Below are 26,191 nucleotides of genomic sequence, written 5' to 3' on the forward strand. Positions count from 1 at the left end.
GTAGGGTCTGATAGGTACAGTGCAATTTAATTGGTACAGTGAAACATACATCATGATCTGTCGAAAGCTGGAAAAAAAAGCATGACATATCTATTCTATTTAAGAGATTGATTGATGTCCGTTCACAAGGTTATGCCGTTATGTACGCGTAAAACACGCATCCCACTGCGGCGCACTCAGAATACCGCATGACCACCGGGTATGATGATGCATATGATAGGTTACATGGGGCATAGCGTTTCGTGGTCGGCATCCAGACATTTGTGTGAATGTGCCTGATCTGACGGTGTTCGCATCTGGAGCGGGAACTTCTCGTTTGTTCGCACAGAAAAACATGTCAGAGGGGATATGTTTTTTGGCTCAACTCTATTGCCTATTACCCCATCACGATCTGCTGCGACATGATCGAGGTGATGCGGCCGATACATATACATCGTTTTCGGCCATGGGTTGGGTCCCGACTTCCTATCGTACGAGGTGGATAAATAAATCGGCATGAAAGAGATGCTAGAAGAAACAAAACAAGCACTTACTGTTAAATTGCGTCGAATCGGTTAGAGGCCCGACCGACCGCCATCTGCTCGGGTCCGGCGGTTGATGATTTTTAGAGGGAGCCAACCCGGCGGGTGCGATGAGGTCGGATATGGGTGGGCTTTTTCATTAATTCACCTTACATACAGCCTAACGTGCAATCAAGTCCGGTGGACATCGAAAGCGGCTTTGTGCCGTTTTCAACAAAGGTGATATCGAAGCTCAAGGTAAATCCCGTGTTCAATACTAGGGAGCAAGGACTCGGCCAGACAACCTCAGGCGTAATACAAAAACTGTTACAAGTGAGTACGTGAACAACAGAAATAATACCTGATGAAACACGAAATGCTATGGGTGGCACGATCAAGAACCGTGCTTGCTTTCGTGCAATGTGTCAAAGAACTGCCTGACGTCAGCTTCGCCAACTGTTCTGCCTTCTTGAGCAAACGGCCGGAGATACGCGAGCAGGTCATCCCTGTCAAAATGGGCAATGAAAAAGATTTGTGGAAGGGCATGTGATGAAGGAATACTAACCGCATATCATTGAACGCTCGAATCCCATCAATCGCTCTATCACGAGGAAGGCGTTCCAATGCACGCATACCAAGTTCCTCCAATGAAAGAGCTGACATTAATCAAACCCATCGTGTTAGCACGCAATTACTTCGGATAAGATCAAGGGGGTGCACCCGAATCAGGATCTTCCGGAGGCTCGTAAGTTTCTTCTTCCTCAAGGAGATACGGACGGTTGCTGAGAGATGGAAAACACTGGAATTTGCCGATGAACGGAGATGTAAGAAGGGGCGTGCGTATGGGAAGCTCACACGACTGCATCGACACCACCGTTCGCGCCAACCCTCAGTTAAAAAAACGTCACCCTCCGTCAGAGTTATTTTTGTGTCTGACTGTTGCTGTGAGCCTTGGAATATTGCTTGGGCAGTCGGATTTGGTGCGGGGGCAAGACAAGGCGAGGATGGCTCTAGCGAAATGTGTTGTTTTTTCCGCTCCGGTTCCTGGGAGTGGATAGAATGCGACCGGCTACGTTTTTGCCCAGGGGCTGCCAATGAATCATCTATATCTAGCAATTCATCTTCCGTGTTTGTCGGCGCATCAGCGCCTGAAGGGTTACCGCCTAGTTTCTTCCATGGACTATCTTCTGCATCGCGAACCACCATTATGACACCTTGGGTACCAGCATACCGGCGAAGGGTATCAATCGAACGTACGCACGAGGAACAGACGAATGCATCGTAGTCCTCAGCAGATATGAGCGGCGGAGGTAGCCCTGAAGAGGAGGCTTCAGACTGGTTGTCATCGGGATCATTATCGTGGTTTGTGACTGCATTTTCAGGAACAGGAGACGCTTCACGCGACGATGGTCGTGTCCGCAGGTGTAGACACGACTCGTGGAACCAGTCCTTTGGAGACAAGGTGTGTCAACGACAGCCGACGCGGCTTCACCACATGCACACGCACCTCGCATGCGAGACACTGGATCATTGTTTCCCTCTCGCATTTCGGATCGTATGGTCTGCCACACCGACAAAAAATACTCCTAAAATTCTGGTCGTATGAATTTTCCTTGTTTTCGTCCTCTGGGCTGCGATGCAAAGTGCACCCGTGTGGGATAGCGGTTGTTGGGCAATCACATCGGAAATTGCGCTTGGGGAATAATTCTATTTGCTCGTGATCCGTGTGGCACGCGATGGAGCAAGAAGAACAGAGGCCGCGCGGTAACTGGCAAGTGAGGCAAAGATATACGGCTTGCCTGATTGGACCTAGGGAGTACGTGCAGCGAGAGAATTCGTGCGGAAGAGTCAGAGCTGCTTCTCGAAGAAGTTCATCCTGAGAGGCAACAAACTCCGTTAGAGAACCCAAAGAAGTCATTTTCAGACTTGGTGAACGTTCATAAAGTGGGTTGGTATGGCACTTGTAGGACCTGGTAAGTACTACTCACTCAGGCAGGAGATTACTCAGGTAGGAGATGGTTGCAGACTCGGAGAAGGTCCAAGGCGAATTTCGAACTTGTCACGTGGTGGCGTGGTGGCACTGCGCATTCGGCGTCCGCTGAGCGCTCAAGTTGACCACCACGGTAACCTCAAGACGTTGGACTACAATCTTTATCCAACGCTCATCTGTACACGGTAACTTGGTGCACGTGAACTCCTTAAATTGAAATAGCAGCGTCTGTGATTCACAGTTTGGCTCGCCTTGACAAGTATCTTCCCACCAGGTTATTGAGTGATCGTGCCGTTGAATTTCCATCCGACCCCTCCCCTTCCCTTCTTGTTCGGGGGTGGGCTGGTTGTTCCAGGCCCAGGACCCCACTAGGCCTCACTATTGAATTGCATGAGAGCACATTGCGCTCGATCCGATATGCAGGTGAGCTCGAAACCAAACCTATTCGGATAATATTAATGTCATGTGCCGCCCTCATGATCAGGTCGAGCCTGCGACATCTTATCGGATATCGATATAATTATGCATGAATACCATAATGGAATGACAGTTGAACTACGCGGCTCACACCAGTCATCCTCTTATCTAGAACTACACTTCCTTGACAATACCAGATGGCTACCCTCGACATCGAAGAAGTTCGTGCTTGCTTCCCGTCCCTGGAATCAGGATACATCTACGCCGATAATGCAGGAGGATCGCAGACTGCTCAAGGAGTGATCGATCGGATCGTAGATTACCTGACCAACACCAACGTACAGCTGGGAGCTGACTATTTTGTTGGCATGCTGAGTACCCAGCGCGTGGCTGAGGGCTCTTTCAGCGCTGCAGAGTTGTTCAATGCTGGATCCATCGACGAGGTTGGTTTTGGACCGAGTTCGACGATGATTTTTGAGAACATCGCTAGGGCGCTCGAAAACGACATCCGACCTGGAGATGAATTCATTATTACCGATGAACACGAAGGTTTCTGACATTGTTTTTCTGTCTCTCTCTTTTTCAAACAAACTCAATGCTCGTCTTTAGCCAACAACGGTCCTTGGAAGCGTCTGGCTACGCGGTGCAATGCCGTGGTCAAATACTGGCGACCTACGCCAGTATCTGCGGACAATCCTTACTCAGTCGCATACAAGGTCGAAGAACTGTTGCCACTGGTTTCTTCACGAACCAGGCTGGCCGCCATCACCGCATGCTCCAATATTTTGGGATCATTGGTTCCTGTGGAAGAAGCAGTGAAGGCTCTTCGCCAGCGTGCAAAAGAAAAGGGAGCAAAAAAGATTGAAGTGTCTGTGGATTGCGTTGCATACGCACCACATAGAAAAATAGATGTACAACAGTGGGATATTGATTACTGCGTGTTTGCTTTGTACAAGGTTTCGATATCCTCAACTTCCTTCGATTTCCCATCTGACGCTGTTTTATAAGGTGTACGGGGCTCATAATGCTGCGCACTACGTGCGGTCGGCGGCTCTGCAGGGATCTCTTACGTCCATCGCCCATCATTTCCTGGATGTGGGCAATAAGCCATATAAGTTGCAACCAGGTGGTCCAGGCTACGAGCTGGTATATGGTGCAACGGCAGTCGTGCCATATCTAAAGTCGTTGACGCAAGAAGATGACCTTACAGCATCTTTCGATGCAATCGCAAACCACGAACAAACCCTTCTGGCGCCTTTGCTCCTCTTTTTGACGGACGCAAAACAAGTTGCCAGGGGTGTTCGCGTCGTTGGGACAAGCAAGATCGATTTATCAAGAGTTCCCACTGTCAGCTTTGTTGTCGTCGGACAGAACGCGATGAAGAGCAAAGATATCGTAGGAGCGTTTGACAAAAAGGGAGGGGTAAGTCTGACTTTCAGTGATCTTATTGTATTCGATTATGCATGTTGCACAGATTGGAATTCGATACGGCCACTTTTACGCGTATTCTCTTATTGATAATCTACGCCCGAAACTGGACGTGGATGATGGGGTCGTCCGCATCTCACTTGTCCATTATAACACGGTCGAGGAAGTGGAGAAGATCGTGGACGTTTTGCGGGAAGTTTTGGCTTGAGCAATGGTGTAAATTTGTGAGAATATGTATGTGATATCCGGGAATGTATTTTTCTAGTATTGCGCAGTGCGCATAGTCTCGAGGTTATTGACCTCAGCTGACAGGCCTAAATATTGAGTATACGGGCTACCATTCACTTGGTCATGAGTTATTTGAAATGCAGACCATAAGTCCAGCTTATTCAGCACGGAAGTCCTGCGCGCTTGTTTGATCGTCTTGTGATCTGTCCTCGCGCACATGATTCATTATCATCGTTCGTCCCAGATAGTGCTGCCAGTGCATGAAGCAGCCTGAGATTAAGTCTTCAAGCCACCAGGGTCTCGCATCATTCACCATAGTCAATCATGGCTGTCACTAAACCATCTAGCGGTCCTGACCCCATTCTGCTCACGCTTTTCGCGAATCGTTTCATGAGCGTCGCAGAAGCAATGGGCAGGTCTTTACAACAAACTTCGATCAGTACTAACATAAAGGAACGCTTGGACTTCTCCTGTGCACTCTTCGCCCCTGATGGCGATTTGGTCGCAAATGCGCCGTTCATCCCGATTCACCTTGGATCTATGAGCTTGTGAGTCGTTAAAGCAGTTGCAAAGTGTCTTTGGCGCTTGGCTTAATCTGGTGTCAGCGCTGTGAAGTACCAAATGAAATTGCATGGAAAGGAATTGCAAGATGGCGATGTGCTGATGACCAACTCTCCTCATGCTGGGGGATCGTACGTGCAGCTTCCCTTCACAGTTGCACATATTCACCAAGAGGCAGCCACCTGCCGGACATCACTATTATCACTCCAGTTTTTGATAAAGGGACTAACGAGATCATATTCTTCACCGCCTCCCGAGGACACCATGCTGATATCGGCGGTATACTGCCTGGGTCTATGCCGCCCACCTCTGTGAATATATTCGAAGAGGGAGCGGAAATTGTGAGCCTGAAGATCGTAGACGGCGGCGTGTTTGACAAGAAGGGGTTGTACGAGTACATGGTCGACAAACCAGCACAGTATCCGGGGAGTTCGGGCTGCAGGAACATCAAGGACGTCGAGAGTGACCTCAAGGCGGTAGGTCACTCATAGGTGCACCTTTCAGAATTCACTGCTTATTCATTTTTCGAAGCAAATTGCAGCCAACCACAAGGGAGTTCAGCTAATCCGAGCAAGTCCGTCATATTAACCATCTACTTGTCCCATGCATTGACTATCACGTCTGGATTGCAGTCGTTGATGACTACAGTCTAGAAACTGTTCAAGAATACATGTATCACATCAGGACTAATGCCGAGAACTCGGTTCGAAGTTTGCTGCGCGACGTTGCCAAACAGGCGGGAACTAATGTTCTCGGTGCCGTCGACTATCTAGATGACGGAACACCAGTGAGTTCAGATCGCCGTTGATAGAAAAACATGCCTCTGAGAATCATGACATTGCTTCAAAGATTCAGCTGAAGGTGGAGATCAACGAGGAAGAAGGATCCGCTGTTCTGGATTTCGAGGGTACAGGGTGTGAAGTCAGGGGAAATCTGAATGCCCCGATTTCAGTGGTGCACTCCGCCGTGATTTATTGCATGCGTGCGATGCTGAATGTCGATATTCCGCTCAACGCTGGCTGTCTTGTTCCCATTGAGAGTACGTTCCCTTGGTGCAAATTGAAAGTCCAAGCACTGCATTGACACGAACTACTGTAGTCAAGATTCCCAGAAAATCACTTCTTTCCCCATCTAGGACCGCTGCTGTGTGTGGCGGTAATGTATTGACCTCGCAGCGCATCGTAGATGTGGTTCTCAAGGCTTTCCATGCGTGTGCTGCTAGTCAAGGGTGTACCAAGTTCGTCGTTTTTTCTTCTCCCAAATAGTCCTGTTCTAAATGTTTAACAGCAACTTGACCTTTGGCACGGGCGGTAAAGACAAGAATGGTGCGGCCGTTGCTGGATGGGGTTATTATGAGGTTTGACGTTTCATTACCATTACCATTGACATTGACGTGCGTTCTTTAGACCATCGCGGGTGGATCAGGAGCCGGCTCAGGATGGCATGGCACATCGGGTGTACATACTCATATTACCAACACCCGCATTGGCGATGTCGAAATTCTTGAACGCCGCTATCCCGTCCTTATGCACCGCTTCGGTCTTAGACCAGGCTCCGCAGGAAAGGGTAAATGGAATGGCGGTGATGGTGTGATCAGAGAGTTCGAGGTTATGCAAGGGATGCAAGTGTCCATCCTAAGCGAAGTATGTTATTTCGGGCGCTTTTTTTCCTCCGGTGAAACTCATATGTGAGGCAGAGACGTACACGTGCACCGTACGGCATGGCAGGTGGAGAACCTGCCATGATGGGACGCAACACTTGGATTAAGCAGCGCCGCGTGGAAGACGGTGACATACCCGAGGAAACTTCCAACGAAGATCTAGGACCACGCTACATTAACATTGGAGGGAAGGCGACGGTGTTCATGGGAAAAGGAGATTGCCTATTGATTGAGACGCCTGGTGGCGGAGGCTGGGGTAGGCCTGACGAAGGCCAGTTGGAGACTAATGAGGCACACAAGCATGCTTGGGAAGCGAGAGGAAGTTTCGCAGAGAGGGCTGCTGCGCAAGCTGGGTTCTAGGGGCCAAGTCTCGTACATGCCACGTTGAAGTTCAACCCAAACCGACTTTCGGAGGCGTGGGTATAGGTAATAATTTGAAGGTGCAGTGTTATGTGGCACTGCAGTCGTGCATTAAGTTCAACTAGTAGTAGTCGACATGTAGAATGCTTGAATAATGGATGCAGCTAGGCTTGAGCTAGGCACAGCATGCGCAGTTTTTGAACTGACAGTTGACTGACAGCGAACCAATTGTGCTTGCCACTGGTTGCGCAAAGTTCTGTTTTTTGCCAAAGGCCAAGTCCAAGTCTTGATGGCGTTTCCTTGACTTATTATTATGGTAAGCACGCGTTTTTGCATTGTCTTGTTCGGGACCAACTTGCTTTCCACGACATAGTAATAGAACCGCCCTCGGAGTGTAATCAAACACCCGCTGCTGCTTCCTCGGCCCTAGCTGATTCGGGGGCCTCAGGCTATAGAACCCGATCTTGCCGAACTTATTCTGCTTGCATGCACCAGATGCGCCCGGCTCGAGTTGGATCTTTTTGTCAGGCGAGCCGCCAGGAGCCGCCGCTCTATCAACAACTTTAAAGTCCCACTGATGTGCCACAAGATGAAACCAGGCCCTTCCCTTCTATCTGACTCATGCGCTAGTTATGACCTTTACGATTGCACGATTTGTCTCCCTGGGGCTTTCTGCTGGAGCGAGCAAGGCTTCCTTGCGATTCTTTGCTCCCGCGAGCCCAAGATGTATCAACATTTCTTCTCTGTCGCAACCAGTTAGGACCTCTCCCCACCGATCGTATACTACTACTGTTAGTACCGCCAAGTCCTTCAGATCTGCAGCCGCAGTTGCTGTGATCGTCGGTGGAGCCTCACTCCTAGCCCTGGCACGCTTTCGAGATACTTCTTCTCCAAACCCGACAGCGGAAACCGTCGTCGACGTTGTTCCAACTACTCCTCAGACTGGTTCTGAGCCAATCCGCAATTTTGACAAGGCCCTCGAAGACTTGCAGGCGGAATTTCCAGATTCTTCTGTTGTTTCTACCGATCCCGGTGAACTATATGCTTACGCACAGTCGGCGTACTCCCAATTTGTTGGTCAGTTCGCTTCTCTGTCTTCCTTGAGCTGGAGACCATAAGATTTCACAGGATCACCGCATACCATTGTTGTACACGTCCGAAGCACCGAAGATGTTGTAAAGGTTGTAAAAATATCCAAAAGGTATCTAGTTCCAATTGTACCATACTCGGGAGGGACTAGCCTGGAAGGGAGCTTGTCTGCTGTACGAAAACTCCCACTATTTGTCATCATACCTACTTCTGACTGTGAATCTTGTTTCTGCGTTTTATAGCCATCATCTGGATCAATATGTGTGGATCTCTCCGGTCTTGATAAGATCATAGCAATCAATGGTGGGCGGTGATTATACACTTTTGGATCCCGGCTGACATTTGATTTCAGAATCAGATGCAGATGTAGTTTGCCAAGCTGGGGTCACCTGGAATGATTTGAATGAAACGCTGAAGGAAAAGGGTGTGTTGCTGCGTAGCCGGTATCGCAAGCGGCAAAACTGACTGACATATTCTCAGGAATCCCGTTGTTTTTCCCGGTATGTTTCAGGTTCAATCGGACTGTTTCAAAGTTATAATAATCTACTAGCTTGATCCCGGTCGCGACGCCACAATAGGTGGCATGATCTCAACTGGGTGCTCTGGAAGTGAGTCAGAACCCCGCGAATCCCAAGGGAATTTGACGAACCTCTCCCAAGCCAATGCAGTTAAGTATGGAACGGCAAGAGGCGAATGGATTCTTAACGCCGTGAGTGATTTTTTCAGCCATGCTAATAATATCATTTGGCTTATGAAGGCGGTTTGTAAGACGGTGGTGCTTCCGTCGGGCGAAGTAATCAAGACACGACAGCGCGCTCGCAAGTCATCAGCGGGATTTGATGTCACCAAATTGTTTATAGGCGCAGAAGGCACACTCGGAATTATCACGGAAGGTGAGGTTTTTCCGCATGTATCTGGTCACACACTTACTCGTGCTCCTTCGTGATCCTTGGTGGCGTGTTATGTTGTGGCAGCTACACTGCGTCTAGCGCCCGTTCTGCCGAGCACTGTTGCCGTTGCGCAATTTCCTGATATTCGGCATGCAACCAATGCAGTGTGTGAGATCTTGAACCATGGCGCAGCACTGCGTGAGTCAGAGGCTCTTCAAATACGGCGAATGCTGAACTGGCCATCCTCACAGAATGTGTCGAGATCATCGATGAACTTACAATCAAGGTTCTAAACCAATACGGAACGTCGGCGAGAAACTGGCCAGAGAAAGCTACTTTGTTCTTCAAGTTCCAAGGCTCGGATGATGCGATCCAGGAAACGTCACGCTATGTAGAGAGTGCGATTGCGAGACATGGTGCGACTGACTACCAACTTGCTGCGAACGAGCAGGAAAGCGAGGACATCTGGCAGGACCGGAGAAATGCGCTTTTCGCGTGCCTTGCATACCGTCCAGGATGTAAAGGGTGGATTACCGACGTATGGTAAGTAAGTGATGTCATTCCTGGGATTGCTGCTTCGGCGGCGCCCTATGACGAAACTACTTCACGTTATTTGCTCACCCATGTACTCTTCGTTGACTGTGTTTGTCTAGTGTCCCAGTGTCGCGCCTACCCGATCTTATTACTGCTGCGAAGAAAGACTTCGAGGAACTCGGTCTAATTGCGCCGATCGCTGGTCATGTTGGCGATGGTATGTTCCTTGTCGCACATGTGTACGTATTTACTCATGCTGTGCCACAAAGGTAACTTCCATGCTCTCGTTCTCTACGCGGACGAGGCAGAGCTTGCCCTTGTACGAGAAGCGGTCAGCAGGATCAACCACAAAGCCATCGAACTCGAAGGGACATGTGAGTATCATCGTTTGGTTGAGTGTTGAGTTTCCATAATCTCGCTCGCGCTTTAGGTACTGGGGAACACGGTGTAGGTATGGGTAAACGCGACTACCTCTTGACTGAGCTTGGGGAGGGCACAGTGGCCCTCATGAGAACGATCAAACAGACTCTAGATCCTCACAACTTGTTTAATCCAGGAAAGGTAAGCAGTTCCTCTGCGAACCAGGCACTTGATACGATTGTATTTTTACAGCTGTATCCTGATGTTTCGCCACCATCCGACACAAATGCGTTGACAGAAGGTCACGCTATTTCGGACTCGAAGCCGACCAGCAAATCGTTAGTCTCAGAGCCAGGTGCTTGAGTTTTTTTTGTCGCCTATGAAGGTTGTACAATTTGATTTATCCTCTTGATGACATCCTGTTCCTTATGAGAAAGACAACCGAGTATTGACCAATCAACAATTTGATTATTCAACGCTTGATTCAACGGCCCCATTTCAGATTTGCACACACATTTAGCCGGTTGTCCCGAGGCCATCTCAAGTGATTCCTTGTACTATCGGTGGAAGCCCTTGGAAGCCCTGAGCAGAGTGACATTATGCGATTTTAACGTGTAATTTGTGAGGTCGATTGAGAGGCTATGGTAACAAGTTGAATATATATCTTGCAAAGCTCCAATGTGCCTTTACGTTCACACATGGAGCTTTCCCTACAGCTATTTTCACATCGATAGACTTGATTCCGCTCGGCGTAGGTGCTGTAGCGAATGCATGGGACCCATCAGGACCCATGATGCCATCCCAGGCTAAGTCCTTTTAGCGGTGGAAGGGAACGCCGACTGTGACCGTACAAAGACCACTCGGGAAAGTACCAGAGCTCTTGATCCGTCTATCGCTATTCTTATCAATTGTGGCTGACTTAGACTCTTCAGCGTATCAGGCTCTAACCAAATCACAGGACGGCTTATTAATCGCTCGTGGTGGCGATCAATCGGACCTTCGACAAGGAAACAAGCAAAATAGCCAGAATAGCGCATCCAACTACACCCGCATGACCTCGCATGACCCCGGCATTTCCCCAGAGTCCAGACCGCGCAAAAGTCCCAATTGTTCAGCTGCAGCTGCTGCACATGATAACTTATTGTCTGCCATTTGAATTCCTTGGTCTACCAAGTCACTGAATGTTTAGGTCCGTACGAGAAACACGAAACCCTTCTCCAGCGTGCGCAGTAAGTGAACAATGTCGGAAATTCCTAATTTGGATTTCAGCGCCTTGCAAGGCATTTCAAGGTTTAAAGGCAAAATGGCCTTTGAAATGGGTTTAAATAATAGAGTCGGTCTTTAAATTGCCATAGAAATGCGGTTGCAATTGCATTGCAATCGATTGCAATGGACCTACAATGGTACGGCAATGGTTCGGCACGTTGCAACTTTCTTGCCATATTGTTGCAATATATTGAAATGTCGCAAGATACCTACCAAATTCATTTAAAGAATACCTTATTGCAACCACTTTCACAAATTTCCGACAAAGAGTCACGGCATGTACGCGTCGTGGGATGTCCGGTTTTGACCACACCTGCGTGTGATGATGAGAAACTGATAACGAATGCACTGATTTGTACCAGCAAAATCAAGGATCCGGAGAATCATCTAATACGATTCTGGTGCACACTGCATGTAGCGAATCATATATTAATGGGCTTGCTTCCCTACTTCTGACTGTCTTTTTTTACTTACTGGGTTATTCCCAAGGACGATTAAGTCCACCACCCGACCGGTCACCGCGGGGCAGAGTCACTGATTTGAACTTTAGTTTGCTTCTCTTGAGCTACATAACCATTTGCTACCTTGGACTCGTCCCCGTTCTCTTCCTCGTTATAGAATTCATCATTCGCTATGCCAGGAGGACCGTTGAACATGCCCAGAAGAACTTCTCAGATGTTGCGCTTCATAGTCGTAGGAGGGAGCATCGCAGGCGTCGCTTGCGCATACGCGTTACAAGAAGCGGGGCACCAAGTATTGGTTATCGAGCAAGGCGATGGGAGGTGCAATGTGAGTAGTTCGTTCCACTGTCGAGTCATGGTCGATATGAACCAGATCAGAGTCGTGGCGGAATACGATCTCCACCAAATATGACGCGCCTGCTGAATCATTGGGGGCTCGGACCTGCTATCGCCCGAGTTTCAACAAAGGCCAACAGGTTCACTTTCATGGACGGTACGATACCGCCGGTAGATCACCGTTATCTGTCGGTATCCTTATATATAGTTCCATTGCAGGCAAATCTGGGGAAGAACTCGGTCCGCTCGTGCTCCACGACAAGCTCATGAAGGCGTTGGCGGCGGATTTTCTATATATACAGGTTCGCCACATTCGTGATATGCGACATTTCCGGATCTTTGATGAAAACCTTCAAATCTGATAATAGCATGGTGCGGTGCACGCGATGTTCGTTGAGTTTGCCAAAAATGCTGGCGTCCAATTCCGGTATAACACGGAGGTCGTCTCGGTCGATCCGTGGAAGGGCGTTGTGACTACGCGCAAGGGCGCTAAATTGTCTGCGGACGTGATTGTAGGCGCGGATGGGTACAAGAGCATCGTGCGGTCTGTGGTGGTTGGTCCTGAAGGAATGAATGGCGTTTTGGACAAACGCGTATCGGTGAAGTAAGCAGTGCTCTTGTTACTCGGGTTGATCCTCATTTCTTACGGCTAACGCGTATTGGCGCTTATAGCATCACCGTGCCCACAGATCTGATGCGGCAACACAAGGATCTTGTTAAATTAACGGTTTCACCGGAGGTATGAAGATAAGCATCACATCCTTATATGTTATTAACGCCTGATTAGTGGTCGCTATGGCTGGGTAATGATTGCGCGATGCATGGGCTGCTCACCGTGCGTATCCTGGTCACAAATGCTTGAAAGATCACTGCCTAATCTTCCAAAAGGTTGATCCCCAGTCATCCAAGAAAGAATATGCTATAGTTATGCATGTTCCTACGGAAGGCAGACCAGCACCGGATTCATGGGCACGGTCACAGCCTTTGGATGAGAAGTTCTTGAAGCTGGACCGCTTTGAACCTAGGTGCGTTTGCGGGCTCATTTTCTTCGACATTGCTTGATGCTGGTCAATAGAGCACAAAAGCTAGTGAGACTTGCGCAGACTATGACTCCGACCGGCCATACTATCTACGAACCCTTTGATAACTGGGTCCACGAGAGCGGAAGGGTAGTGCTGGTTGGTGAGGCCGCCCACCCATTGATGGTATGCGTATTCACTTTTCTAATCATACACGTCACCCATTGATCACTGGTTTTCGCAGCCCAACGGGTCGCATAATGCTGCAATGTCGATAGAGGATGCCATGACATTATCGACTCTCTTTTCTCTCCCAGCAACTAAATCGCATACGCCCCTTCTCCTTTCCGCTTACGAAGAACTGCGGCAGCCACGTTGCGCTGCAACACAATCTTCTGAACTACGGAAACGAGATTTCGTATGCTTGCCCTTGGGTCCTGAACAGCAGGCTCGTGATGTCGGTTTGCGAGATGCAAGCAAGCGTGCGTTGCTCGACTGGGACGAAGCAGAAGAAGAATTTTTACGTGACACATGGGAGGAATACATCGACCTATTTGCTTTTGACGCTCGAGAGGCGGTGGAGGACTGGTGGACGAAATGGGGACCGACTATCTCGCGCCCGCAGATGGTAGATTCTCGAATAGAGAGCGTGGCGGGGAAGTTTGAGTCGCTACATCTGAAGGTGGATGTTTTGCGGGAGGCAGTAGCATGACTTGGAGTGCTTCTGCAGGATGACGAAGGATCTAACGATACTTATACCATGGACACTATTTACCCCACGACGACTCAGACTGGTCTCAAGGACAATCAATTCAAATGCTCGCGTCTCCTTGCTTTCATATCACCATCATGTATTTCCACTGTCATACGGGATTTAGACGTAGTCTCTGATCGTCCGTCTTATGTTGTTGCTACAATACTGCAACTTGTTGTCTGTTTACCAATGACCCGTTCGTTTGCGTGTATAATGTTAGAGCGAGTACGTGTACACATGCAGTCTGAGAAATATTGGATGGGGTGATATGTTGATCCCCACTCGAACACGAGAGACTGCTTACCAAAAGATGTTACCAGCACATAAGGATACATTGTACCATGAGGCGTTCGGGGGGTCGGTGTTTGCTGGTTTGCAAAATGACAATGTTTCGTACTTCCGATGTCTCCTCTAGTAGTGTGACACTGTTCCGACTGTCCAATCAAGTTTAGACGTCGTTCCCAGTAAGGGCCTGTGGATATAAAATCCAAGGCGAAGGACATACACGCATCAACGAGCATCAGATCTGGGCTTGTGTAAGAAACATGCTTGTGTAGAATAGTCTATTCCATGGTTACAGTTGAGTGTGAGATAGCGTCACTAAATATTCGAACTAGTGAACCCACAAGAAGGTGCGAGTGACGCTGTCACTCTCTGCACCACATGCGCACCACAGAAAGGCGTCAATTCAAGAATTTGGCTGAGCAGGGATATTCGAACTGGGAACCCGAGGGTCGAAAAATGAGCCAATTGTGCATCGACTCCAGAAACCTTACTTGCAAGGTAATATAATGATGAGATGGTCGCATCCGTCTATAGGTGGGGTAACAAGTCCAAGCACTCTACGAAGGGGAGAGACTGGGAGTGCTCAACTGCACCCTTCTTTCCTCCTTCTCCCTGGCTTGTTCTGCGATCTGTGGAAAAGACGATGAGTATTTCGGGTGGGAAATAAGGTGGTTTCACGCACCAGGGCTCGCCATGAGTGGTCAACCGGTCGCTGGAAGGAAAAAATCAGTATCTGCACCATGTGGACACGTCAAGCTCGGAACTCACGCGCTCGAGGGCGGCCTGACGCTGATTGTGCGTGAGGATACCGGCGCCGATCAAGACGCCAATAGTCAAGCCTTGTGCCCACATACGCACTTGAACGATCTTTTGGGGTAACGTCTGATGTCTGCACATATTCACATCAGAACATGGAAGAACTGTCGATGTAAAGGAAGCAACGAACCTATCTTTTGCAATGATGCTGCCAGCGACTGCCATTGACAGAGCCCAGCTTCCAAGAATGATACTGTACTGGTGTCGTGATGCCCAGTCTCCGATTTTTTCTTTTGTGCTCAGAGCTTGCCATTGTGCTTCTGCCTCTGCTGCTTCTCTGTCTAGTTCCATTTTACCTGCGCCGGTCCTGCGGGATGTTGGAGTGCGATATTTGGTTCAGGAATTGAGACTTACCAGTGCGCACGATCGTACTCTAGACCGCGCCTTTCAGCCTGGATGGATAAGCAAGGCGCGACCACTATGACAGTGCCCATGACCTTCAAGGGCAGAGGGAGTGCTCGAAAGGATGCCCATCTGCGGGAGAGCAGTATTGTACCGGGGATAGCAACGGCTGCGCTTAAGAGTACGCCTTCTGCTGCACCGCGGATGGTAGCATTGGTGTGGCCGTCGATTTCTTCCTGGGTGACGATCTTCATTTATGTATTAGTGTCACCAAAGTGTTACAGTGAAGGTTTCAAGAGCTCGGGTAGTCGTCAACGTTCACGACAATGACCTATCCCACCCTGTACTTATATTTGGTGACTGACGCTCGAGCCTCGCGAGTCGCCCCGGCGTGGAGTATTGGCTGTGTTACACGGTTCGGGTTCGGAACGATACGGGCAACTGGGACTGCTTCTTTGGTTGGTTATCCCGAGTAGTTCCGATATCGTGCTTCTGCCTGAATCTGCCACCATTATAGTCTGGACAGTACTATGATACGAATGACCAAAGTTTACTTCGACCGGCTGTCAAGCTGCAGAAATCTGGTGAACAGAGCCTGGTTTGTTTGCACGTCTAGGACTCTGGCAACGCTGTGCGGAGGCTAATATTGCTCCACTATTGAATTGATAATTATGTATTAGCCCTGAAATCTTGTGCTTCCGCCCCCGTGAGTCTCACTTACCTCTTGAATCTCCTATGCTCACCTTGCGAAATAGCATTTGCCTAGTCTCTGCCTCTTCCTCAGGCTTTAGGCTTGGACCAAGCACCAGCCATGCCAACGCTTTTACGTTGACTGTTGTGAACTTGTGAACAGTCCGTAAATCTACGCCGCTACACGTGACGTCACTAGGTATGTTTTGTCAAACAAACCGCCGTGAATTTTGTGAAGAGACTCATAAGCGAATGTACTAATCTAATATAATGGCTTCTTCCGCAAGTCCTAGCATATATAACGGGCATTTCGTCGTCCTTTCATCCTTCAGTTCTTTCCTTCTCTCCTCACTTCTCTCACCCCCGCATCCTATTCCACTTTCTTTTTCAAAGTCGTTCTTTATCATGAGGTTATCATCTTTTGCTGTCCCCGTCCTCTCTGCATCGACCGCGTTCGCTCTTTCTAAGAATCCGCCTCCTTGGAGACGCGCCCTTGTGCACGATGTCTGCGGTTCTCTCAAGTCTGACCTGATTCTCAACGAGATAATCGACAGCCAAGGTACGCTACTTTTCTTTCGATCCGAGACTCAAGAGCTGATCTTCCTTTGAATCAGGCAGAGCAACCGTCGCAGGCCACATCGAAGCTTGCCTCTGCCTCTCGGATGTTGTCAAGTTCGTGGAATCAAACGTCGCTGCACAGGCAGCTGTGAAGCTCCTCGGCAACCACGGCAAGGTCGAGGCCTTGATCTCGGGCATGGTAAGCTTTTTTTGAACTAATCGCTGCATTCGCTAACTGTCTTATAGGTCAAAGGCCTTTCGACGGGCTCGCACTGCTCTTACCCTGATCACGCCCGTGCTCTTTGCACGGACTCCAACCCATGCGATTTTGAATGCATCGACGGTTACTTAGCCTTCCCTCCCGAGAAGCCCACTTCTTGCAAATGTCCTGATCACCTCATGGAGTGCAATGGCAAGTGCGGTCATTTCAAGGAGTGCCCCAGTGAGGCACCTCTGTCCCGTCGTAATAGCGAGCCCCAGTGCGCCGCTGGCCGCACCATGTGTGGCATCCCTGGTACCACTACTGGTCAACCCTGGAAGTGTGTTGATGTTAAAACTGATACCACCACTTGTAAGTTTTCTCTTCGCAAATAAATGTCAGACTCTAATATCCTCATAGGTGGTGGATGTCTTAAGGCAGCTCCTTTCGGAAAAGCACCCGTCACCGGCGAGAACTGCAAGGACATCAAGGGCGTTATTCATGAAACCGTTACTTGTGGCAACGGCCGCTGCATTGTGAAAGACTGCGCTGAGGGCTTCTTCGTTGCTCCTGCTATGGATACGTGCATTCCTATACCCAAATCTGCTACGGCTGGCTCTAAGCAACAAAGCGAAGCTACTATTCCTGGTTCTAGTGGTTCAACTGGAAGCACTGAAGGTCTCAAGGTTTCTCGCGACAAGCTTACTGCAGCGTTGAAGCACGGTGCGGGTATCGCTATCGCTCCCCTTGGCGATCCAGTCAGTGGTTTAAAGACTCCTCGTGATGTTACCGGCGGTATCCAGAATGGCGCTGCCGTCGTCGTTAAGCCACTTCTCGGAGCGACTGAGGGTCTCGCTGCCGGTGGTTCCGCAGGCCCCGCGGGTGTTCTCGCTGGTGTTGTACAGGGCGCCAAGGTAGTCTCTCCAGTTGCAGGTGCAGTAGAGGCCACGTCCGCTGGCTTCAAAGTGACTCGTGATGTCGCTGGCGGACTGCCTCGCGGTGCCGGCGTTGCGCCTATTGTCGGTGCTGCTAAGAGTCCCGCTGCTGGCCCATTCGCTGGCATCCATGGGATCCGTGGTGTTGAGGGGGGCTTGATACATGGCATTGGTGCTAGCGCCAAAGATAATAAGGCTGTGGCTGGTACGACGGCTGCTGTTCATGCGGCTTAATTTGCTTTACGCTTTCTTTTGTCGGTTTCCCACTCCACGCCTATGATAATAGCTTTATAGTGACGCCTACGAGTACTTGACAGATAATCGAGAGTTTTCTTGCGCCGCATTGCGGATTTGTTCCGATCCCAGCGGGTGACGTCAGATTATCCATTGACGTCACGGGTTGAACAGGACGTGTGTATGGTGGCTCACAAAACACACGAGGAGTATAAAACCCAGGCAAGTCCTCGTACTAGCTACGTTCTCCTTATATCGAATACCTACCCAACCCATTCAACTTTACAATGGCTTCGTCTATCGCACACCCCTCCGCTGTGGGCACGAATACCCAACCCAAAAGATCGACTGTATCTTCCACCGAAACTCCAACACAAGCTGCACCTGAAGCGTCCACCGACGACAGTCAGCTTCCGCCGCAAAGGCATGCAGGAGCCCTTGGGCTCGGTCCTGCGTATGGCCAGGGAGCAGTGAGTCACATCATATAGCGTCTCAAAGCTAAACTGAGTCGTGTCGCGTCATAGGGTCTTGGAGAAAAGCTCGGCGGGTTGCAAGAGGAGATCAAGGGGAAGATCATGAAGAAACCAGAATTAGTAGAGCATGGGCGCGAGAGGCGTACGGGAATTTTGAAGAAGAAAGAGCAAGAACAGGTAGGGAATCCAGTGTTTCACCACTCCAACCGCTCGTGGAACTCATATGTATTGGCTAGAATGACGAGGAAGACCCGTTTGCGAAACCAGAAAATTAAAGCGCAATTTCCAGCAAAGGCGCGGTCTGAACTAGGGGAGGCGAGATTAGCGCCGGTGTGCATGAGTATCTGTAGCGATAACAGACTTGGTTATAAAAAATTACGCTTTGATTTTGAAGACTCATTATGCATTATGAGCTGGGCAGGCGGGAACTGGCGGGAACCAGAGGATGAGCGCTGCAGCCTGCACATCCGTGACAACGCGGTGTGACATGTGACATGCGCGTCTAGGAATCATTATGATGACTTTCATGTAGGTTTTCAAATCTACTTGAAGATTGAGAAGCAAATTCTCTTAACGCCCCAATAACGCCCGGTAGGTTATGCACCTAAGCAGCGCAATTTCCCACTCCGCCTTGAGGTGGGCGGAGGCGCTCGTTTGGTGACTGAAATTTACTCCATTCCACTACACTAACACAGGCAATGTTTTCCAAAAAGCCAAAGGCGGGAAGGTCCAAAAATTTGAAGGTGAGGAGGCACGTATCTAGGTGTCACCATTTTGTATCTGATCTATCACAGACGGACTCAAAACAACCCGCTTCTGAAACCCAGGAGTTGCAGGACGACAACGTGAGCCAATTGTTGAGTGTTACTATAGCGGCAATCGGCATTACAAGAGACCTCGTTCCTATCGACCTGGCGAGAGGTATCCTCGGAACGGTTGCCAACATTTTGATTATCGCGCAGGTGCGTTGGCGTAATCTTCCGAATTTTCATGAAGGATCCTCAAGTCTGTGTAGTCGGTGATCAAGAATAAGTCCGATTTTCTGGCGATAGTCAAGAAATGCGAAACTATCAGGAAACGACTCGAAAGAGCGACCAAGGATGCTACCGAAGATGATCTGCAAGGGTCCTTGGGGGAGGCCTTGTCTGAGCTTAACATGTGAGCGCGAGCCAGATTTATGTCATTGTTACCGGAAAGTGATGGCACCATGCAGATCAGTTAACCGCATCTATACAGAAGTGGCCTTAAAGAAGGAGCAAGGATTTTGGAAGAGTCTCTTCTCTGTCACGATCGATCGCGACCAGATCGCTGGATGGGAGATGGATCTGGATCGCGTCCTCGCACTCTTCAATGTATGTCTCTGTAACAGCATGCCTGCTTGCCTGCTGAATGCCGTCTCAAGTTTGAACTGACTGCTGGCATTGCGGTTGGTATGAGGAAGCTACTCAAGGGTAATGCTGCTGGTATCACTGCTCCAAAGTAAGTCGTTATTTTCGTCAGGTTATGAGTGTCCTCTAAACGCAATCAGGCATCGCCCAACTGAGCCTCCGTCACGGCCTGCTATGTTTTATGGCCGCGATGATCTTGTGGCAGAGTTGACGAACCTCGTTGTCAATGATGAGCATATTGCATTGATCGGTCCGGGGGGCATGGGAAAGAGTTCTCTTGCCAAAGCCATCCTCAACGAGCCACTCGTCACGGAGAAATTCACTGATCGGCGCTTCTTCGTGGCCTACGATGGCCTCGATCCTTCGACCATCACTTTCGAGACTTTTATGACTCGTTTCGCGGGAGCCCTTGGCACAGAAATTGCTGGTGCTGATCCCGTGCGCCAAATATCTTCCTTTCTTCGTTCTGCCAGCGCCCTCATTGTCCTCGACAATGCTGAGACTTTCGAAGAGGCCAGTGCATCGTCGACGCTGAGAGAGATACCACCAGCTATTGCTGAGATTGCTAATATATCTGGCGTCATTCTGGTCCTCACGTCACGCAGTAGGAGGAATGCGCCGAACGTGCATTGGATAACGAAGGATATCCCGCCGCTGGACTTGAGCTCTGCTCAACGAGTGTTCCTCCAGATTTATCACCACGCCAGTCGTAGCGATGCCGAAGAAGACATAAAAGGCCTGCTCAAGGAATTGGATTTTCACCCCCTTTCCATCAATATACTCGCGAATGCCGCACAGCAAAATAGCTGGTCTCCAGCCACGCTGCTCAAGAGATGGAAGGATCGGCACAGCAAGGTGCTCGACGCCGGAAAGGGGAAGCTGCAAAGCTTGTCAGACACCATGGAGCTGTCACTCAGCTCGCCGTCGGTCCTTGATCTCGGAGCGGACGGTCGTCGTGCTTTAGCGATTATCGCATTCTTGCCCCAGGGTCTCAACGAGGACCTGGCTAGTGATTTGTTGCCATCGCTTCCGCAAGTCGATGCTATATGCGATGTTCTATGCATGCAATCACTTGTTTATCGCCAAGACAAGTTCATCAAGATGCTCGCACCCATTCGACATTATGTGCAAGATTCATTGCCCCCACCTGACTCCGCGTGTTTGCAAGAGATATATGCGTTGTACGATGACGTCATCGACTGCTGTTCAAATGATCGTGATCAGTATGCTGATATCATTATCTCGGATCACCTAAACATCGAACACGTAGTTGCTTTCAAACTTGCCCACGTCCCAGATGGCACAGGAGAGATCTATGACGTTTGCTGGCGGTTTTTGTGGTGCTTGGAGATGCATCTGCCTCGTCCGACTACCCTTACCCTCGCTATTTCTAACATCGTCGAGAACTCCTCCACGTGGATGCTAAAAGCATGCTGTTTGTCAACTCTCGGGGAGCTCTACAGTACACTTTCTCAGCTCGCTGAAGCAGTACGGGCCTTTCAAGCTGCCGAGGCACTCTACCTCGCCGTCGACGACCTCGAGAGCATGGCGTATTGTCTTACAAGCCGTGCAGACAAGCTGAAATGTCAAGGTCGCTATATTCAATCCCAGAATCTCTTAGAGGATCTTCAGCACTCCGACTCTTGGAAGTCACTCAGCGAACATAGGAAAGCCGAAGCTTGGCGCGCCTTGGATAGAGTCCGGATGTACACATTCACAGTGTCTGCGGATCAATTATTTGTGAAACCCTCAGAAGATCGTGTCTGGGACTTGCGATCCAAGATTTGGCACTGGCGGGCCAAATTGTATCATGGGGCAGACACTGTCCAGGTGCACACACACTTAGATGACCTGATCCCGCAATGCACCGGAGATGTCTTCGACCGCAGGGACGTACTTGAGGGGCTTGCAGAAGCTGCATTTTGCGAGGACAAGTTATCTGACGCAATGGATAATCTACAGAAAATCGTAGACATGTTCGAGGGAGGACATTCGGGCGATGCTTACTGGTTCACCGTCCGGAAGGCTGTTGTCCTGAGCAAGCAGGGGAATTATGACCTTGCGAGGGAGCTCATCCACAAATCCTCAGGATCCTTCCAATTTTTGGCGCTGTGTAATGCACATACATTCCTCCAACAATCATATAGCTCAGCATGTATAGAGCTCACCGCAGGCGAGTACGACAGGGCTGCGTCTCATTTCACCGCCACAATCGAAGGTTGCAATATACAAGGCAACCTAGATATCAAGGCACACAGCATCCGTGGACTGGGCGAGGTTGCCTTTGCATATGATAACTTTACTTTAGCTGCAGGGCGCTTCGCGGAGACACGGGCTTTGTGCACTGAGATGGGAGTGAGTGCGCGAAATTTGTACAGTTGCTTCCCGTTCGATGCTTTGCCGGACAGATTCAAAGGATGGGAGTTGTTTTTGGAGGGTCGGTCACCATTTGTGAATATTTAGATATCGATCATGATATGATACAGTAAGTTACCGTTGTACACCAAGTTGTAACTTCATTGTATCTCGTACGATTTACCCGGAGCAGTTGATAACCTCGTATTCATGGCATAACATTAACCACACGGCCGGTCCACATCAGGTCGCAGGGAAGATCCCATTCATTTCCGATACCGAAATCAGTTGTGCTTCAGGGCAGACTGATGAATGTTCATCGAAGCCCCGACTCTTCAAGTTGTCAACGCATCCATCTGCCAGTGTTATAGCCAACATCTATAGTTGTCTGCCAGTGTGCAAGGATGGCGAAGGCACCATTGTGCAGTGCAAAACGACCAGTGCCTGGACACCTAGAAGTGTCCCGTGAATCACCTCGACAAACCCGTCCATTGCATCGTTCACGATGCAGCGTCTTGCGGTCGCGTGGAATCTTCTAGCCCAGGTTGAAATTCCGGATGCATCGACACCGCGGGAAGTGAGTAATGGTCCAGTCAACGAGTCCTGTAGCGAGGAGTCGAGTAGATCGAAGAGTAATGACACTTTTGCTCCATCTCTGGTCTGTATCTTGGTATGGATGTGAAACTGGTATAATAATCGTACAACATACAACTGCAGACCAGTGTAACATTATAATTTACATAACACACGGCGACCGACCATCCAAGAACAACGCCCATCCTTCGAATCTGTCCGGTAGAACATCCAGTGGTACGCAACTGTACAAATTCCGGGGAGGCACTCCCATCTCAGTGCACAAAGACCGTGTTTCTGCGAATCGATGTGTGGCTAAAGGGAAGTCACCACGCGCAAAGGCAACCTCGCCCAGCCCACGGGTGCTGAACGCCTTAACGAGCAGCTCGCCTTGTATGTCACAACTTTCGATCGTGGCGGTGAAGTGAGACTCGGCCCTATCGTACTCGCTAGCGGTGAGCTCGATGCTGGCAGAGACATAGGATGTGTGGAGAAATGTACGGGCACTGCGCAGCGCAAGGAATTCAAGGGATCGGGAGGCTTTGTTGAAGGCTTTCTGGATAAGCTCCCTCGCGAGGGCAAAATCCCCCTGATGGCCCGCAACAGCCGCTTTCCAAACGGCATACCAAAGGAGATTCTCACAATCTTGCCCCTCGAACATTTCTACTATATTCTGTAGGATATCCATCGCTTCGGATAACCTGCCTGCGCAAAACGCAACGTCTGCGAGCACCCAAAGTGCGTCCTTACGGTCGTGGAGGTTTCCAGTGCGTGTGCATTTCTCGAGAAGGTCTTCTAAATGCATCTTGACCTGGACAATGTCACCGCCATAATACATTTGGGCCCCCCAGTGCCGAACCTTAGATATCAAGCCCCATGCACTATCTCCCATGGACTTTACAAACAATTCGTCTGCAGATGCTGTGAACGTGTACATTTTGGCAGAGTCCAGGAAATACCAAACTTGGGCTTTCGTTGTTCCGCTGAGATATTTCCACGAGCGGGAGCGTTGGAGGTCCTCGAGGACCCGTTGGGATTGAATGAAGAGACCTTGGCACCTGTATATGTCTGCAAGGGTCGTAACACAGATTGCCACATCCTCGTAGTCGCCGGCAGTGAGGTAGAGAGCTTTGGCAGCTTGAAAGGCCGTAATTTGTTCGGTGAGCTGAGAAAGCATCCGATAGAGCCACCCCAGTTGCCGGAGGCAGTTTGCTTTTGGTGTCAATGTGGAGGAGTTTGGAATGATGTTGAAAATAGCTGGGGCAAGCGTAGTTGGGCGAGGCAGATGCCACCGCAAGTCCCGCAAAAATTGGCAGCAAATGTCGTAAGTCTCTCCTGTGCTATCTGGTACGTGTGCAAGGTCGGAGACGACCACGTGCTCAATGTTTAGATGATCCGAGATAATGATATGAGCATGAACATCTCGTTCTTCTGAACACAGTCGGACGGTACGATAGTAGAAGGCACGTATCTCTGCCAGACAAGTGGAATCGGGTGGTAGCAACGAATCTCGCACGTAATGCCGAATGGGAGCGAGCAGTTTGATGAAGCTGTCTTGGCGATAAACGAGAGATTGCCTGCAAAGGACATCACAAATCATGTCGACTTGCGGGAGCGACGGCAACAAATTGCTAGCCAGCGTGTCATTGAGGCCCTGGGGAAAGAAAGCAATGATAGCGAGTGCACGACGACCACCGTCGCCGAGGTTTTGAATTGACGGCGAGGTGAGCGATAGCTGCATAGTGTCCGACAAGCTTTGGAGCTTTCCCTCGCCAGGGTCAAGTACCTTGCTGTGTCTATTATTCCATCTTTTCAGCAGAGTGGCTGGAGACCAGCTATTTTGCTGCGCGGCCTTGGCGAGTAAATTGATGGAAAGGGGGTGAAAATCCAATTCCTTGAGCAGGTCCTTTATGTCTTCTTCAGCGTTGCTACAATTGTCATTGTTATAAATTTGAAAAAAAGCTGTTAGAGCAGAGGTCAAATCCAACGGCGGAATATCCTTCGCTATCCATGGCACGTTGGGTGCATTCCTTCTACTACGTGACGTGACAATCAGAATGACGCCGGGGATGTCGGCAATTTCAGCAATGGCAGGTGGGATGTCCCTCAGCGCCAATGATCCGCTGGCCTCTTCAAAGGTCTCAGCATTATCGAGGACAACGAGAGTCCTGGCAGAACGAAGAAAGGCAGATATGTGGCGCATAGGATCAGCACCAGCAAGCTCAATGCCGAGGGCTCCCGCGAAACGGGTCACAAATGCTTCAAATGTGATGGTTGAAGGATCCAGGCCATCGTAGGTCACGAAGAAGCGCCTATCAGCAAATTTATCCTTGATCAGTGGCTCGTTGAGGATGGCTTTGGCAAGGGAGCTCTTTCCCATGCCTCCCGGACCGATCAACGCAATATATTCATTGTTGACGACGAGGTTTGTCAACTCCGCGACGAGATTGTCACGGCCATAAAACATTGAAGGTCGTGGTGGAGGCTCAGTTGGGTGATACCTGATTGAATTAGGAGGGTATACACCACGTGGCAAAATAACAACTTACTTGAGAACATTGACACTAGGAATATTGCTTTTGAATTCCAAAGCCAGCTTCTTCACAAATTTCACGTCCATCGCGATGTCAGCGATAGCTTCAAACTTGAGACGCCATTCATTGATTCAACAGCGAAGGCGAAATGAAGTGACACAGACATACGTTGAATAGTGCGAGGACGCGATCTAGGTCCTTTTCCCACCCAGCGATCTGGTCGCGATCAATTGTGACAGAGAGGAGCCTCTTCCAAAATCTGCGCTCCATTTTTGAGGTGATTTCATTATGGATGCGCTTAACTGATCTACATGATGTTATCCATGTGTGGCGATGCTGAAGGTGGTTCTACCTACATGTTAAGCTCCGATAAAGCATCCCTCAAAGATGCTGGTAAATTGACTGCGGCAGCATCAAGATCCTTTGTCACTCTTTCAAGGACTTTCCTGATGGTGTCGCACTTGTTGGCTATCGCCCGGAAATCGGACTTGTTCTTGATCACTGACTATGCAGACATTGTGAGCATCCATGGTGCAGATCCAACGAGTGTTCTGTCAACGCACCTGCGCAATTGTCAGGATGTTTGCAATTGTTCCGAGGATGCCTTTTGCAAGGTTGATTGGAACAAGGTCTTTTGTGACAGTGATGGCCGCTATAATGACGCCCAACAGTTGGCTCACATTATCGTCCTGCGACTCCTCAGTTTCAGGAGCGGGTTGTTTTGAGTCCTTCTATTATGGATCAGATACTTATTCGATGGTGGATATGCGCCTTCTTGCCTTTGGCTTTTTGGATAGCATCGTTTGGGTTCATAAGGTAGATTTCAGATTGCAGCGAGCGCCTCCGCCTCCAGGCAGGTGCCGGTGAGAAACTGACTGCATTGTATAGTAAAGTTTAAACGCACAACGGTACTAGTACTGGCGTTAACGCAACGTGTCACACCGACGTCACACCGT

At 49.5% G+C, this 26,191-nt stretch overlaps 10 protein-coding genes across 10 annotated transcripts; 7 read left to right on the forward strand and 3 right to left on the reverse strand.

Moving 5' to 3' along the window:
* Window positions 1-698: 698 nt before the first annotated feature.
* Window positions 699-2,571, reverse strand: DEU56DRAFT_534711 (uncharacterized protein). The gene is made up of 5 exons (XM_041346680.1): window positions 2,008-2,571; window positions 1,356-1,949; window positions 1,221-1,299; window positions 1,066-1,156; window positions 699-1,006 (listed from the first exon to the last, which is right to left on the reverse strand). The coding sequence occupies exons 1-5, from the start codon at window positions 2,416-2,418 to the stop codon at window positions 895-897; spliced, it is 1,287 nt and encodes a 428-aa protein (XP_041205183.1). The 5' UTR covers window positions 2,419-2,571; the 3' UTR covers window positions 699-894.
* A 533-nt stretch (window positions 2,572-3,104) lies between these two features.
* On the forward strand, window positions 3,105-4,543 carry DEU56DRAFT_915880 (pyridoxal phosphate-dependent transferase; the record flags this gene model as incomplete). The annotated part of the gene is made up of 4 exons (XM_041357794.1): window positions 3,105-3,456; window positions 3,517-3,863; window positions 3,916-4,329; window positions 4,382-4,543. The coding sequence occupies 4 exons, from the start codon at window positions 3,105-3,107 to the stop codon at window positions 4,541-4,543; spliced, it is 1,275 nt and encodes a 424-aa protein (XP_041205184.1).
* A 344-nt stretch (window positions 4,544-4,887) lies between these two features.
* On the forward strand, window positions 4,888-7,144 carry DEU56DRAFT_742614 (Hydantoinase B/oxoprolinase; the record flags this gene model as incomplete). The annotated part of the gene is made up of 10 exons (XM_041348946.1): window positions 4,888-5,111; window positions 5,169-5,255; window positions 5,303-5,600; window positions 5,656-5,698; window positions 5,757-5,911; window positions 5,974-6,163; window positions 6,223-6,361; window positions 6,412-6,481; window positions 6,531-6,767; window positions 6,821-7,144. The coding sequence occupies 10 exons, from the start codon at window positions 4,888-4,890 to the stop codon at window positions 7,142-7,144; spliced, it is 1,767 nt and encodes a 588-aa protein (XP_041205185.1).
* A 632-nt stretch (window positions 7,145-7,776) lies between these two features.
* Window positions 7,777-10,380, forward strand: DEU56DRAFT_742689 (FAD-linked oxidase-like protein; the record flags this gene model as incomplete). Its single annotated transcript, XM_041348953.1, has 13 exons — window positions 7,777-8,221; window positions 8,273-8,406; window positions 8,476-8,536; window positions 8,586-8,657; window positions 8,714-8,733; window positions 8,784-8,841; window positions 8,893-8,942; window positions 9,003-9,126; window positions 9,208-9,321; window positions 9,375-9,666; window positions 9,777-9,874; window positions 9,927-10,031; window positions 10,088-10,380. 13 exons carry the CDS (start codon window positions 7,777-7,779, stop codon window positions 10,378-10,380), a joined length of 1,866 nt encoding a protein of 621 aa, XP_041205186.1.
* A 1,136-nt stretch (window positions 10,381-11,516) lies between these two features.
* On the forward strand, window positions 11,517-14,043 carry DEU56DRAFT_821497 (uncharacterized protein). Its single transcript, XM_041354112.1, has 9 exons — window positions 11,517-12,072; window positions 12,123-12,237; window positions 12,300-12,382; window positions 12,449-12,684; window positions 12,753-12,819; window positions 12,868-12,915; window positions 12,969-13,105; window positions 13,156-13,285; window positions 13,344-14,043. The coding sequence occupies exons 1-9, from the start codon at window positions 11,917-11,919 to the stop codon at window positions 13,809-13,811; spliced, it is 1,440 nt and encodes a 479-aa protein (XP_041205187.1). The 5' UTR covers window positions 11,517-11,916; the 3' UTR covers window positions 13,812-14,043.
* Window positions 14,044-14,695: 652 nt separating this feature from the next.
* On the reverse strand, window positions 14,696-15,550 carry DEU56DRAFT_742620 (uncharacterized protein; the record flags this gene model as incomplete). The annotated part of the gene is made up of 5 exons (XM_041348947.1): window positions 14,696-14,767; window positions 14,821-14,850; window positions 14,907-15,027; window positions 15,085-15,261; window positions 15,309-15,550. The coding sequence occupies 5 exons, from the start codon at window positions 15,548-15,550 to the stop codon at window positions 14,696-14,698; spliced, it is 642 nt and encodes a 213-aa protein (XP_041205188.1).
* A 507-nt stretch (window positions 15,551-16,057) lies between these two features.
* Window positions 16,058-18,112, forward strand: DEU56DRAFT_535067 (uncharacterized protein). The gene is made up of 4 exons (XM_041346682.1): window positions 16,058-16,545; window positions 16,601-16,743; window positions 16,791-17,115; window positions 17,164-18,112. The coding sequence occupies exons 1-4, from the start codon at window positions 16,257-16,259 to the stop codon at window positions 17,910-17,912; spliced, it is 1,506 nt and encodes a 501-aa protein (XP_041205189.1). The 5' UTR covers window positions 16,058-16,256; the 3' UTR covers window positions 17,913-18,112.
* On the forward strand, window positions 18,057-18,868 carry DEU56DRAFT_534996 (uncharacterized protein). Its single transcript, XM_041346681.1, has 3 exons — window positions 18,057-18,382; window positions 18,437-18,562; window positions 18,622-18,868. Exons 1-3 carry the CDS (start codon window positions 18,200-18,202, stop codon window positions 18,658-18,660), a joined length of 348 nt encoding a protein of 115 aa, XP_041205190.1. The 5' UTR covers window positions 18,057-18,199; the 3' UTR covers window positions 18,661-18,868.
* Window positions 18,869-18,977: 109 nt separating this feature from the next.
* Window positions 18,978-22,550, forward strand: DEU56DRAFT_535069 (uncharacterized protein). The gene is made up of 6 exons (XM_041346683.1): window positions 18,978-19,128; window positions 19,180-19,347; window positions 19,401-19,543; window positions 19,599-19,737; window positions 19,788-19,864; window positions 19,914-22,550. The coding sequence occupies exons 1-6, from the start codon at window positions 19,084-19,086 to the stop codon at window positions 22,234-22,236; spliced, it is 2,895 nt and encodes a 964-aa protein (XP_041205191.1). The 5' UTR covers window positions 18,978-19,083; the 3' UTR covers window positions 22,237-22,550.
* Window positions 22,455-26,158, reverse strand: DEU56DRAFT_862026 (uncharacterized protein). The gene is made up of 6 exons (XM_041355339.1): window positions 26,015-26,158; window positions 25,799-25,966; window positions 25,592-25,740; window positions 25,404-25,542; window positions 25,251-25,345; window positions 22,455-25,202 (listed from the first exon to the last, which is right to left on the reverse strand). The coding sequence occupies exons 1-6, from the start codon at window positions 26,033-26,035 to the stop codon at window positions 22,865-22,867; spliced, it is 2,910 nt and encodes a 969-aa protein (XP_041205192.1). The 5' UTR covers window positions 26,036-26,158; the 3' UTR covers window positions 22,455-22,864.
* Window positions 26,159-26,191: the final 33 nt, after the last annotated feature.

Source organism: Suillus clintonianus (genome assembly GCF_016758775.1).
Source record: "Suillus clintonianus strain FC179 chromosome Unknown DEU56scaffold_75, whole genome shotgun sequence".
Lineage (NCBI taxonomy): Eukaryota > Fungi > Basidiomycota > Agaricomycetes > Boletales > Suillaceae > Suillus > Suillus clintonianus.

Bases quoted from the DNA above. Each gene is read 5' to 3' on its own strand.
- DEU56DRAFT_535069 (XM_041346683.1), top strand. From the start codon at position 19,084: ATGTTTTCCAAAAAGCCAAAGGCGGGAAGGTCCAAAAATTTGAAG. The intron at 19,348-19,400 runs GTGCGTTGGCGT...AAGTCTGTGTAG, and splicing joins ACATTTTGATTATCGCGCAG to TCGGTGATCAAGAATAAGTC. The intron at 19,544-19,598 runs GTGAGCGCGAGC...GGCACCATGCAG, and splicing joins GCCTTGTCTGAGCTTAACAT to ATCAGTTAACCGCATCTATA.
- DEU56DRAFT_862026 (XM_041355339.1), bottom strand. From the start codon at position 26,035: ATGCTATCCAAAAAGCCAAAG. The intron at 25,967-26,014 runs GCAAGAAGGCGC...GATCCATAATAG, and splicing joins TGCTATCCAAAAAGCCAAAG to AAGGACTCAAAACAACCCGC. The intron at 25,203-25,250 runs GTAAGTTGTTAT...TAATTCAATCAG, and splicing joins CCTAGTGTCAATGTTCTCAA to GTATCACCCAACTGAGCCTC.
- DEU56DRAFT_534711 (XM_041346680.1), bottom strand. From the start codon at position 2,418: ATGACTTCTTTGGGTTCTCTAACGGAGTTTGTTGCCTCTCAGGATGAA. The intron at 1,300-1,355 runs GTGAGCTTCCCA...GGCAAATTCCAG, and splicing joins GGTGGTGTCGATGCAGTCGT to TGTTTTCCATCTCTCAGCAA. The intron at 1,007-1,065 runs GTTAGTATTCCT...CCATTTTGACAG, and splicing joins CGAGCGTTCAATGATATGCG to GGATGACCTGCTCGCGTATC.
- DEU56DRAFT_535067 (XM_041346682.1), top strand. From the start codon at position 16,257: ATGGCTTCTTCCGCAAGTCCTAGCATATATAACGGGCATTTCGTCGTC. The intron at 16,546-16,600 runs GTACGCTACTTT...CCTTTGAATCAG, and splicing joins CGAGATAATCGACAGCCAAG to GCAGAGCAACCGTCGCAGGC. The intron at 17,116-17,163 runs GTAAGTTTTCTC...ATATCCTCATAG, and splicing joins TAAAACTGATACCACCACTT to GTGGTGGATGTCTTAAGGCA.
- DEU56DRAFT_821497 (XM_041354112.1), top strand. From the start codon at position 11,917: ATGCCAGGAGGACCGTTGAACATGCCCAGAAGAACTTCTCAGATGTTG. The intron at 12,073-12,122 runs GTGAGTAGTTCG...GAACCAGATCAG, and splicing joins AAGGCGATGGGAGGTGCAAT to AGTCGTGGCGGAATACGATC. The intron at 13,286-13,343 runs GTATGCGTATTC...TGGTTTTCGCAG, and splicing joins AGGCCGCCCACCCATTGATG to CCCAACGGGTCGCATAATGC.
- DEU56DRAFT_534996 (XM_041346681.1), top strand. From the start codon at position 18,200: ATGGCTTCGTCTATCGCACACCCCTCCGCTGTGGGCACGAATACCCAA. The intron at 18,383-18,436 runs GTGAGTCACATC...GTCGCGTCATAG, and splicing joins CTGCGTATGGCCAGGGAGCA to GGTCTTGGAGAAAAGCTCGG. The intron at 18,563-18,621 runs GTAGGGAATCCA...TGTATTGGCTAG, and splicing joins AGAAGAAAGAGCAAGAACAG to AATGACGAGGAAGACCCGTT.